This window comes from Phascolarctos cinereus, unplaced genomic scaffold, assembly GCF_003287225.1.
Source record: "Phascolarctos cinereus isolate Bilbo 61053 unplaced genomic scaffold, phaCin_HiC Scaffold_726;HRSCAF=1367, whole genome shotgun sequence".
Classification (NCBI taxonomy): Eukaryota; Metazoa; Chordata; class Mammalia; order Diprotodontia; family Phascolarctidae; genus Phascolarctos; species Phascolarctos cinereus.
The window spans coordinates 407,991,137-408,004,001 of NW_027556098.1; the positions used below are offsets into that span (position 1 = coordinate 407,991,137).

General features: G+C 54.0%; 1 protein-coding gene across 1 annotated transcript; it reads right to left on the reverse strand.

Moving 5' to 3' along the window:
* Nucleotides 1–612: 612 nt before the first annotated feature.
* EIF3K (eukaryotic translation initiation factor 3 subunit K) lies at nt 613–12,616 on the reverse strand. Its single transcript, XM_020978545.2, has 8 exons — nt 12,315–12,616; nt 7,288–7,386; nt 5,462–5,582; nt 5,003–5,077; nt 2,448–2,520; nt 2,220–2,297; nt 1,050–1,175; nt 613–713 (listed from the first exon to the last, which is right to left on the reverse strand). Exons 1-8 carry the CDS (start codon nt 12,599–12,601, stop codon nt 682–684), a joined length of 891 nt encoding a protein of 296 aa, XP_020834204.2. The 5' UTR covers nt 12,602–12,616; the 3' UTR covers nt 613–681.
* Between the last annotated feature and the right edge of the window lie 249 nt (nt 12,617–12,865).

The window sequence follows — 12,865 nt, forward strand, 5'->3', positions numbered from 1 at the left end:
CTCAGGTCATTCATATGCTTCACCTACTACTATCTCCCTCATATCTCCCACATTTCTTAATACTCCCTCTGAAGCCCCAACACATCTGGCTTCTCCTTCAGGTCAGTCAGTGCTGGGGTCAGGGTCAGCAAGGGGAAGTGGGCTGCAGGGGGAAACACAAGTCCTGTTGCCGTAAACAAGTCAGGAGAGCAGGATTGTCTCAAGCCTTCCCCCTTCCCTAGAGTGTCTCCAGAACCTTCCCCCCACCCCCACCTGCCATAGCCCCACTCCGGGGCTTGAGCGCAGCCTCACCCAGAAAGGAGTCAGCAGGGTAACTCCAAAACTCAGGGCCCTGGGACCAGCAACCAGAGAGGGAGTGGCTCCCCGCCGTAGGACAAGAAACAGGCCGGGAGTCAACGTTCTTTAGCTGCCCCCCTCTCCACAACACAGCCCACCCCTCAGTGGGAGAACCAGCCTGGCTGGCCACTCCACTACTCCCTCTAGTGGGCAGCCTGGGAAACACAAGGGTAGAAGGCAGGGTACCCTGGGCTGCAGAGGAAAGGTTAAATCTCCGCCTCCACCCAAGGGGCCCAGGGATAGAATCTGGAAGGAAGCTTCAGCAAGAGGCAGCGCCAGGAAGTAAAGGGCTTTTATTTAAGAAGCTGGCTGTATGCAAAGGGAGGAGACATTCCGCAGAAGGAGTTACTGGGAGGAGGCCATGATGCTGGAAACACCTAGAAGCAGAAATGGAAAACCAGACTCAGGATCAGGGGGAGGCCACACACAGAGCCCTCCCTGGGCGAGCCCCTTGTTCCAATCTTCCACCCCCCACTCTCCAGTCAGAAAGGTATCTCCTCGAGGGGCAAGACACTGGGACTCCCTCAAAGGACCGAAAGTTAGACTGCCCAGTGATGCCACGCAGGGCCCTCTATTTTTTGATCGCCAGTGACCAAGCCGGGGATGGGAAGGAGAGCCCCCCACCGGAGTCCTCGGTGTTGTCTGCCACGTGTGCCCACCGCCCCTCGGGCCTGGGGCCTCCCCTGCCCAGGGCCCTTCGAGGGGGGGCTCACTCTCAAAGTCGATCTTTTCCACAATGTTCTTGGGTTTAATACTCTCTTCTTGGCTGCAAATGAAGACCTGTCCTGCCTCATTGGAGCTCCAGCCGTATTTGCTCATCCACACTTTCAGTTGGTTGTCTGGAATGGGATAGGAAGGGAGGTCAGAAAGAGACTCAAGGCCACCCCCCACCCCCCAAGCTGGATCAATAGTAGGGACACCCTCCAGGGGGAGGGGTCTTGGAAAAGGGATGGGACAGCTGGGGCTTGGGGATGCCCTCCCCCACACACCCCCCAACGCCTCCCCTCAGGGCCCCACTGAAGCAACCCCAGCTTGGTAATCAATCATGTTTGTCTCCTGTTAAGTCTTCTGTCTCCAGGAAGATTGTATGATCCTTGAGGGCTGGCAGTACACTCTAGGCTGCAATCCTGTCCTATCTGAGGATGAGCTCACGGGGACTCTGCAGTGACACCCATCCCCTGACTCTACTATCAGACCCCCCGCAGAGCTGAGCTTGGCTTTGCTCCTCAGGCCTTAGCAGAATCCTCAGCTGCCACCTCGCCTCCCAAAGCCTCCCTCTTCTGAGCCCTCTTTCAAGGCTAAAAGCCCGGCCAACTCTTCACTTCCCAACAGCAGCACTGCTTGGTTTTGATCCCACCAACAGCACAGCCTCCTGTCCCTCCCTTTAAGCTTCTGGGCTTCCTCTCGTAAGCTGTTTTCCTTCCTTAGACTCTAAGCTCCTTGAGGGCAGGGAACCTCTTTCTTTTTCTTATTTGTATCCCCAGTGCTCAGCACAGTACCTGGCACATAGCAGACATTTAATGTTTATTGTATTGTATCATTCTGACCCCACTCTGCAAGCAGTTAACACATAAAAGGAGGGTATTACAGTTATCTGTGAACTCTGGCACCCTACGAGACCAGGAAGTATGCAGCGTCAGGGAGTGGGTTTCACCTAAGCTCTATTTTTCCTAGTTCCCTACTGTTATTTGTTTAACAACAAATGTTTAATAAATGAATTAACAAACACTAAGTGTTCAAGAAGGACTTGTTGCTGGGGTACTAGGCAGAACATATAGCTGCTCTTGTAGACTATGAACACGCTTCAGAAACATACAGGTCCAGCCAACGCATGGTGCATAAGGACACAAGTCCTGTGTTTTCCTCTCCAAGGCAGGCCTTACCTGACAGATCTCCCAGCATTTCAGCCAGCAGCCAGCGGTCGATATGTTGATATGTGATGCCCACAACGTGGCAGATAACTGTGGGGATCGGAAAGGGGAAGAGGATCAGAGGCAATCTCCCTCCTTAGGAGTTATCTACCTCCTATCCCAATCAGCCCCTCTCTGGGCTTCCTCTCTAGTCAAGACTGCTCACTTCAACTGGAGGGGGAGTGGGGGAGGTTTTCTCACACTTTCGGACGGAGTCTTCAAAGCCTGTGATTCCATTAAGGAGAAGGAGATCCATGTTCTCATCTAGGGCATGCTGTAAAAGAGGCATGAGTCAGACATGCTGCTGAACTAAGCTGGAGAAAATCAGGATATTCAGTTGACTGGGTCCACTACAAATTTATGTCACAGTAATCTCAATTGGGCCCTCACAGCGGCAAGGCAATTCTTTTACATCTCCTTAATGAACTCGCCATAATACTTACCACAGCAGCTCGTCCAAACCTTAAACCTCCCATGGCTCCCCCTTACTCTATCCTCAGTGAGAATCTTGCCTCATATTTCACTGAAAAAACTGAAAGTCATTCATGAAGAGCTCCGCCTTCTCCCATCCTCATCTCCTATCACTTAGATGCCTTCCGCCACTTCCTCCTCCTCCTTTACTCATCTCAACAAGTGGCTCTGCTCCTTGGAAAGGCAAACCCTTTGACATGCATAGGTGATCCTCTTCCATCCTGTCTCCTCTAGCAGACTGCCTCCTTTATCATCCCTACTCTCACTTATATTTAAGCCCTGTCTATGGACTGCTTCCCTGTAGCCTACAAACACATCTGTGTCTCCCCCAACCTCAAAAACCCTCACCTGAGAAGGGAGTTTATACGACAACTGTTGAAAGCAAAAATAAGAGGACCGGACTGATCAGACATGGAGTGCGGATGGGGGGATTGGGTGATGAGAGCTAGCGAGGAGTCCAGGATGATTCCTGGGTTATGAGGCCGAAGCACTGGGAGGAGGGCGATGCCCTTTCCAGTCACAGGGAAGAAGGGCGGGGAGGAAGAAATACGAACACACACATACCCTCTCCTTTCTAGACTCCTTGAGAAGGCTGGCTATAGGCCGGCCCCTCCACTTCCTTTCCTCTCAGTCTCTTAATTCTCCACAATTTGGCTTCTGATTTCATTTGAAACCGCTCTCTCCAAACTCACCCGTGATCTCAAAGGTCATTCGCCTGGATCCCCCTGTGGCTGGTGACATTTTCCACTGCCCCCAGATCTGCTCATCTGCTCTAAGTTTCTGGGCCACGGCTCTTTCCCGGTTCTCTTCCTACCTGCGTGACCGCCCTTTTCCAGCCCCTGGCTGGATGTGCATTCAGGTCACTCCTGATAATCCCACGTGCTATTCTCTTCGATCTCCTGGTGATCTCATCAGCTCCCATGGTTTCAATGACCATGTTTCTCAGGCCTATTTGTCCAGCCCTAACCTCTCTCTTGACCTCCAGTCTCACATCTCCAACTGACTGCTGGACATGGTTAAACTGGATTCCAGTAAACTCGCTATGTCCAAAACAGATTTCCCTCTCTTTCCTCCTTCCCTAATACTGTAGGGGGCACCGCCCTCCTGCGTCCCTCAGACTCACAACCTGGGAGCCGTCTTGGCTCCCTCGCTCTCTCACTGCCTCCCAGCCCCCCTCCCCGCCAAGTCCAATCGGTCCAGACCCGTTATTGTGACCTGGGACGGTTCTGGGGTAACTCTCCTTCTCTCCTCTGACACGTCACCAGCTGGCTCCCGCCTGGATCGTTGTAATGCTCTGCCACTTAGTTTTGCTGCCTCCAGTTTCTCTCCACTCTAACCCATTCTCGGCTCAGCGATCAAAGTGATCTTCCTAACGCCTAGGCCACTCTGCTATTCAATCAACCAGCTCCAGAGGCTCCTAATTGCCTCTAGGCTAAGCCAGAAACTCCTGTGTGGCTTTGAAAAGCCTTCGGGCCAGGCTGTTTCCTGCCTTTGACCTCATCCCCCAGCAGACACTGGGCTCCTTGCTGTTTCACTGGCCACCACAGCTGCTCGTCTCTGGCTCCTGCGCCCAGATCTCTCTCCCTCCTCACCTGGCTTCCATCAGATCGCAGCTCAAGTCCCGCCTGCCTCTGTGGATCCCCGCCTATTTGGCATGTCTGTATTCTGGCTGTATAGGAGTGCTTTCTTGGCACCAGCCCCCCAGCCCCTGGAGGGTTCCGATGGGCACCTGCTTTTTTTTTTTTAAATGTCTAGCCCTTAGCATAGTGCCTGGCACACAATAGGCATTTACTAAGCGTTTGCTGCCTGACTGTCTACTATCCTGCTGTTCCCTTTCTGAGCTGGTCCTCTTTGAGAATGAAGGACAAACTTTCTGAGCCAAGAAGAAAGTGGGCATGCATATGCCAGGCAACAGATACTGCTGAACAGAGAATGTTCCCCTCGGGAGACCATGAACTGAACGGGCCTCAGAGATCACCTCAGCAGGAGACTCCACTTTACAAAAATGAGGTGAGGCCTGGAAAGGGCACTGCTCAAGGTCACCTAGTGTGGCAGATGGAAGAACTGAGGCCAGAAGTCAGACTTCCCAAGCCCTGGGATTAGCTCTGGGAGGGGTTTTTGCCTCATCCTCTGCTCTGCCCAGCCCCAGGCTCTGTCCTCAAACTCGTACACAGCCAGGAAAGACCTCTTCTGCCCACCTATGGGCTGGGACAGCTGCTGACTGTGTGTACTGGGGCCAGAGGGGCAGAGGGGCCTGAACCCAGCTTGGGGCAGGGACAGCTCACCCAGAAAGCTTGGAAATGACAGGTCTCCAGCAAGTCTCCCAAGTACAGGATCTGCCTGATGGGCTGCTCTTCTTGCTGAGATGGGCATGCATTAAGGAAAATGACCTCTCAGGCACTGAGTGGGAAGGACATGAAATACAGACCTGAATGACTTCAGGAACCCCTCTTCTTCCAAAGCAACAACTAGCCTCCAAGGGGGCGGGTCTGGCCATGGGAAAACGGACCAATCACCAGAGACCCCAGAGGAGAACCAATGAGAGCTGAGAACAAGAGACGCAATGACAAACAGAAGAATCCAATTAAGTGGCAAGGGGGCTGAGGGCAGGGGTGGGGCTGGAAGGGCTCGCTCAGTCCAACTTCCTGAGCTGGGAGGACTGGGAGGATACCACCAAAGCCTTCTCCTGACCACGAAGGGCTCCCTGCACCTGCCCCCACGCCCCACCAGGGATGGAAGGATACACGAGCTTGGTCAATCATGCACTTGCACAGGGTAAAGTCCGTGTGGGGGAGGTTGGTGAGGGCCTTCAGCAGAATCTGGGCTGTCACTGTGGTCTGGAAGAAGGCCGGGTTGAACTGGTATCTGAGGAAACAGGGGAGAGGAAGGTGTAAGAGGTCGGTGTCACTGGGGGGCTGACTCCCCTGCCCCCTAAACAATTCTCCTCTGGGCACATGGCCTATCTCTGCAACAAAAGAGAAGCTTCCTGAGGACAGGGTCTGTTAGATCTGCCCCAGCCCTGGCCAGGTTCCTGCCCAGAGACAGCTCCCTGACCCCAAAGAAATCTGTAATGAGCTCAACGTCCTGGCCAGGCATTCAGCTCCATGAGGGCAGGGCTGGGCCTCCCTGCTCCACGCCCAGGGCCCTGCACAAAGCAGGTACTTGCTGGATGCTGAGGGTGCCCCAGTCAGCTGCCATCCCTTACCACTGAATGAGAGAAGGGTGTTAGGGAGAGCCCTGAAGGGCGGTGACTGGGAGGCAAGAAAATGGGGGCATTCTTCAGTGATGGTGATGGTGGGGGGGGGCCGCACCCTCAGCAGAGCCCCCAGCTGCATTAGCTCTGCCACACCCTCAGCAGAATGTAACTCAAAGCTCCTTATGGTTCTAATAATAACAGCTAATTCCACATCCAGTGGGGGTGGGTGAGGGAGCTGAAGCGCCAGTGTTCTTGGTACAGGCAGGGGCTCTGTCCCCTGCTCTCAGCCCCACCTCCACTGCCCCTTGAAACACAGGAGAGAAATGAGCTCACTGCAGGCAGGAACTACTTTCCATTTGGCCTCTGTATCCAGATGCCCTGCACACAGTAGGTGCTTTGCTAAATGTTTGCTGGAGCCTGAAATGACCCTTCTGTATGCAGAGAGCAGAGTGCCCTGGGGACAAATGCAGCAAGACATCACTGGAGGCAGCAGAGGCGAAGGACACGGGGGAAGAGCCATCGATTACAGTGCCAATGCTTTGGGCCTGAAGCTGGGCTCTGCCCCCTCCTCATCTGGGATGCAGGGGGAACCTCCCAGGGCCTCATCTGGGAGAGGGAATAATGGTACAGAACACATCCTTTTATCAAGGACTTCCCCATCCCCGCCCTAGCCCATCCACGGCCTGCTCTGTGAGATCAGCTGAAGTGGAGGCTGGCCTGAAAAAGACAGGGCTGGGGGAGCAGAGACAAGGGAAAACCTGGCATTGCTACAGCCCTTCAAAGTCTATGAAGCATTTTACACACACTCTCTCACTGAAGACTCTCTCACAAAAATTCCTTGCACAGGCTCCTGTGACTTTCTCGTTGGATAGAGGAGACAATGGATGCCAGAACAAGTCCGTGAAAGGCCTTGTCCATGGCCAGATGTGCCCAGCATTGGGGGCAGGATCTGAACCCAGGACCTTCTCTGCTGGGCATCCTGTGTGTGTGGGGGGGATGATCCTGGCCTTGCCAGGTAAGAGGGCAGAGCCAGCAGCAGTGGGGAGACGGTGCAGAGAAGCCAAAGGAAGCTGGCTGTCAGGGAACACTGCAGAGGGAGGGGATTTGCCACTCACAGCTGTCTGGCTGACCCCTTCTTGGCTTTGCTGCAGAAAGGATTCTTGCCAGGGCTGGGACTGGACTAGACAACCCAGGAGACCCCTGGGGCTCTAACAAATCCCATGTGAAAAGCCACATGAACATGTGTGCATATTGTCTCTGTGTCTGCTCAAAGTGCTCGCCCTGTGTCCTTTGGGCATCAGGCCCCTGGTCAGACGTGGCCCCAGCTGGGAGAGGCCCAGCTACAGTGCCCAGCCTGTCCTCCTGGCTACTCACAGCTTAAGCACGGCCAAGTTGGCTTCCAGGTCGTAGGCGTTCTCCTTGGCCTGGGTCTCCACGTAGCGCTCCAGGGTGGCCAGGTTCTCAGGATTGTACCTGGCAGGGGGAAGACACAGCATGGATGAGGACAGGACTTTCTTCCCCTATGAGGACACCTCCCTTCGAGCCAATCCAATGTCAAACACACACTTACCAAATAAAGGGGTTAGACCGGGTGGCTTTCTGCTCTGGATTGGGAGGTCCAAGATGGTACTTGGAGGAAAACCCAATGATGCAGGAAGATGGCATTGGGGGAAGGACACTCTGACCCCAAGGAGGCAGCCTTGACCTCTGGGGCCCCCGAGCCCTACCCCTGGGGGCCATGGGAAATAGCCCACTGTTGTAGGTATGATCAAATTTCATCTCTTTCACTTTCTCTCTCTGTGACCCTGAGTAATGCAATCTCTCTGGACCTCAGTTCCCTCATCTATAAAATGAGAGGGTTAGAGAATAATCATGACAGCTAGCACTTAGAGACCACTGTAAGATTTACCTTACAGTTATGGTTATCTCATTGGGTCCTCACAATAACCCTGGGAGGCTATTATCATCCCCATTTTATAGATAGGAAACTAAGTCAGAGAGAAATAATTTGCCTAGAGTCACACAGGAACTTACGGGACACAACTGAGGCAGGATTCCAACTCAGGCCTTCCTCACTCCAAGTCTGGAGCTCTACATACTGTACCACCCATGGACCTCAGTTACCCAATCTAACTGTCCAACTCCCAAACCATCCTCTGTTACAGTGATATTCCTGAGGCACAGATCTTACAACAATGCCCCTGATCAAACTCTCCAGTAGCTTCCTAAGGCTTCTGGGATAAAATTAAACATACCCTCCCCCTTTAAATTTTTTTTTTTTTGCATTTAAAGCATTTCATCTAGAACATCTCTCTGACCACTCCTTCTGTCTTCTTTGCTTGCTGGATCTTCTTCCGGTTCATGACAATAACCGTGGGCATGTCCTGGGCCTTCCTCTTCCCCCCCTCTACATCTTCACTTGGTGATCTAGCTCATCTGGCTCCCATGGATTCAATCATCTCCGTGTTGATGACTTCAAATATACTTATCCAGCCCTAACTTAGCTCCCCCATGACCTCCTAGCTAGCATTTGGACATCCTGAACTGGACCGGCCCATAGAGATCTTTAAATTAACACGTCTGAAACAGAACTCCTCCCCTTTGCCCTCAAGCTCTCTCCTCTTCTTATTCAGGACATCACCATCTCGCTCTCATTCTCTCCCATCCCCGCAGTGACAGTGGTCATTTCTGCCTGCATAACATCTTGGCTACGCCCTCTTCTCTCCTCTGACCTCATTCCCACCCTCTTCACCTCATGCCTGGACCACTTCAGGAGGCTGCTGGGGCAGGGGACTGCCTGTTACAAGTCTCTCCACATTCCAGTCTATCCTCCAGCTGTCAAACTAATGCTCCTAAACACAAGACCGCCATATTCTTCTCTTCAATAAACTCTAACAATTCCTTACCACTATTGCCAGGAACAAATACAAAACCCCGTTTGGCATTCAAACCCTCTCATAACATGGCCCCCTCCCACCCTTCCGGCCTTCTCCCACCTTAGACCCTTCTCTGTCCTCTTTGATCCAGTGGCCCAGACCTCCTGACCTGTGCCACGAACAAGACCCTCCACCTCTGGGCTGTACCCCGGGGCCTGGAACACCTTCCCTCTGAGGACCCTCCCCCCCATCCTGTCTGTGTGGTTGGTGCCCGAGTCCTTTCCATGTTGTCTCCCCATCAGACTGTGAGCTCCCTGAGGGCAGGGGCTGTCTTCTGCCCTTTGCTGCATCTCTCAGCTCTGGCACATGGTAACATTTAATAAATGCTAGCTGATTGACCAAAATTCTTCATAAACTGGCTCCAAGCCCTCTCTAGGCTTATTTATACGCATCACCCAGCCTCATAAACTCTATGTTCTGGCCACACAGACCCAGCCTGCCACTTCCTGTACAGGGGGCTGTCTTATTCTCCAACGTCCCCCAGGTCTGAGACGCCTTGTCTCCTCACCCCTGGCTTCATTAAAAGCTCGGTTTGGAGACCACTCAGACAGAGGCTTTTCCTGGTCCCTCCGGCAGCTGGTGGTCCCCTCCCCACATCCCACACCCCGTATTCATCGTGTAGGCTATATGGTACAAAATAATGGTCTTTGCCAAGATGCCCCTGTGAGTCCATCTCCCCCATCTTCCCCAGTAGTATCCCCTCCCAATCCCTTCCCCCTCAATCCTTTCAGGACTGGTTCTTTCTCTTCTTTCAAAGAGACCCAGGTCTCCCCCCATCCTTAAAAAACCTCTCTCTATTCTCAACTGTTAGAAAAAGTGATCCACCGCTCTCACTCCTGAACCCTTCACGATTTGGCAGATGAGATCGTAATCGCCGGTCTTTCCTCAGGCCCCCTCTCTCCCGCCCGGGTTTCCCTCTTCTCTCCTCCCATCACCAGCACATCAGCTCAGGCCCCTCTCATTCCCAGCCTAGCTTTCTGCACCAACTTCCTAATTCTCCATCTCTGCCTTCTGACTCCACCACATCCTTCACACAAAAATGAACGCACAGGTATGCGGGGCCCCTCCCCTGCTCAATAAACTCTGCTGGCTCCCTAGGACCCTCAAGGATAAACTCATCAATGAGTGCATGCCCGCTAGGCACCAGCCACTGGCTACGGGGCACAGGGGAAGGCAGGAGATGCTTTCAAGAAGTCCACAGTGCAGTGGGGGAGATAACAGGAAAGCCAGAGTGTGCAAACAAGACACGAACAGAACAAACGAGAATCTTCCAAGGGAAAAGCACCGGCATTGAGGGGGATGGGAAAAGCCTTCACCATTAGGTGGGATTTTAGCTGAGAAGTAAAGGAAGCCAGGAAAGCCAGGAGTTGAGATGAGGAGGAAGGCACCCTGGGCTTGGGGCACAGCCAGAGAAAATGCCTGGAGTCTGGAGGTGGGAATGACTGCTGAGAGAAGGCCAGTGTCACTGGACCCTATAACATGAAGAGAGGAAGAAGGTGCTCAAGGACAAGAAAGGGCCAGCTTATGAAAGGCTCTAAAGGCCAGAGGATTTCATATTTGATGCTGGAGTTTACTGAATGGGGGAGTCAGGTCTGTGCTTTAGGAAGATAGATTTCACAGCTGAGTGGAGGGTGAATTGGAGTGGGGGGACACTGAGTTAGGCAGACCCACCAGCAGGCCACTAGCCTGGTTCAGGTGTGAGAGCCTGCACCCACAGGCTCTACCTTTCTACAAAGGTAGAAAGGAGGGTGGTGGTGGTGAAGAGGGAGTGAGGAGGTGAGGATGACCCCCCCAGTTTTCCTCCAAGAGGGCTCAAGCCACCCCCTAATGAGGCTTTGCCTGACTCCCACCACTGCGGTGCCCTCCCTCTTAATCTACCACTGATTCTGCCTATGTTGACAGGTTGCCTCCTCCCAGACAGAATGGAAGTTCCTGAGTAGGAATAGGGGCCTCCTTTCTTTCTATGTGTATTCCTTGAACCCAGCACAGCATCTTCTTGGGGGGCTGCCTGCCACAAGTCTATCCTACTCCCATCCAGCCTCCCCTCAGATGCTAAAGCACTGGCCTGACCACGCCATCATGCCAAACTCCAGGGGCTCAGACCACCCCCAGGATCAAAGAGAAAATACTGTTTAGCTTTTAATGCCCTCTCTTTCATCTTACACCTTACTCTGGCCTCCTGGTTGTTCCTCTCACCTCTGAACTCTGGGCATTTTTATTAGCTGTCTCCCCCATGCCTAGAAGGCTCTCTCTCCTTCATCTCTGCCTCCAGGCTTCCTTCTGGTCTCAACTAAAATCTCACCTTCTGCCTGAAAGACCTGAGTTCAAATCTTGCCTCAGACACTAGCTGTGTGACCCTGGGCAAGTCACTTAACCTCTTGTCTGCCTCAATTTACTCAACTGTAAAAAACAAGAACAATAATAGTATCTACTTCCTAGATTGCTGGGCCATCTCCAGTCATCCTGATCTCTATCTTGCCGCTGGCTCCAGAGGAGAAAGTGAGGCTGGTAATTTTGCACAGACCTCCTTCATTCAAATCCAATTCACTTGCATGTCACAGTATCAGGGTCCTCTTTGAGAAGAACAAGCAGCAAGCAGCAACGTGAGGGTCACAGGAGATGCTTCTGACCAGTGCCTGGCACACAGCAGGTGCTTCCTCACTGCTTTTCCCCTCCCTCCTCTGCAGGAGGCCTTTCCTGAAAGCCCGCCTGGGTGCCACGGTCATCTCCAGCTCCTCCTGTGTACACAGCTGTTTGCATGCTGTCTCTCTCATCGGAAGGCAGGGAGGCCAGCAGCAGCCTCCCAGTCGGCTCCCAGCCTCCAGGTTCTCCCTGTCCCATCCCTCCTCCACGCAGCTGCCTCCCTGACTTTCCTAGAGCTCAGGTCTGACTGTCACTCCTCTACTCAGTCACCTGAAGAGGCTGCTTTTTGTCTTAGAAGGCATTCGATCCAACCCCTTCCTTTTACACAACAGAGAGCGGGGGTGCTGGGGATTAACAACCCCCCCCATCCTGGCTCTGACTTACCTTTCCAGCTTCTTTATACCATTCCCCTCCTGCACTCCACACTTCTGACCTCGAGCTCCATTTCCTGCCTCCGAGCCTTTGTCCAGGCTGTCCCCCGCCCCTGGGATGCTCTCCCTCGCGCCCACTTCGTAGGATCCCTGGTTTCTTTCGAAGCTCAGCTCCTGAATTCTTCCCCGTACACCCCCATTACTTTGTAATGACTGGCATCTATTTGGCACCTACTGATTTACGCGCGTCGCCTCCCGGGGTAGACCGTGAGCTCCTGGAGAACAGGGGCTGTCTCACTATTTTTTAAGTAAGCGCTTGTGGATGGGCTGCTGTGCGGGGCCTTGAACGCCGCACGCAGCCGTGTTCGCGCGGCCCGGAAATTCCCTCCCCGCCTGTTCTCAGGCCCAGCCCCTGCGGCCCCAGAGCCCTCCGAGTCCTGCCTGCCCGCACCTGTCGATGCCCTTGAGCAGCTTCCCCACGTTGGCGCGCATCTGCTCGAACAGCGCCATGTCCTCCTCCTTTTCACAAGCAGATGCAGACGCCGAGGCCGGGTCCGGAGCCGCAACAGGAACCGGAAGGGGCGGGGAGGACGGAAGTCCTCCTTCCCCGAGAACGCCTTCGGCCGCATGGTCGTCAATCTCTTCCGACGCGGGCGGGGGAGGAGGCGGAGGTAAGGGCGCCGGTGGAGGGGGCTGCTTCCGGGTCGCACGTGGCTTCCTCTTCCGGGACCTCTCCATCTAGCGCGTGCGCACTGGCACCGAGGGAGAGAGGGCGCGCTAGAGAGCACCCACGGTGAGGGAGGTGGGAAAAAAAAGGTCCCTCGGGAGCCAGTGCGCAGGCGTAGCAGGGTCGCTCTCGCCTCTCTCCCCCTCCCCCTAGTGTCGCTCACTCCCCCACCCCCTCCGAGTGGGCGGGACCAAAGCTGCTGCATTGTTGCCCCTCCTCGCCGACTCCGTTACGTGTCCGGAGGCAGCCGCGCCGGAGACCCCAGGAGTGTCCCG

Excerpts from the sequence above, each read along its gene's own strand:
- EIF3K (XM_020978545.2), bottom strand. The coding sequence starts at position 12,601 with ATGGAGAGGTCCCGGAAGAGGAAGCCACGTGCGACCCGGAAGCAGCCC. Across the intron at positions 5,583-7,287 it reads AACTTGGCCGTGCTTAAGCT|ATACCAGTTCAACCCGGCCT; the intron begins GTGAGTAGCCAG and ends CTGTTTCCTCAG. Across the intron at positions 2,298-2,447 it reads TGAAGACTCCGTCCGAAAGT|TTATCTGCCACGTTGTGGGC; the intron begins GTGAGAAAACCT and ends CGATCCCCACAG.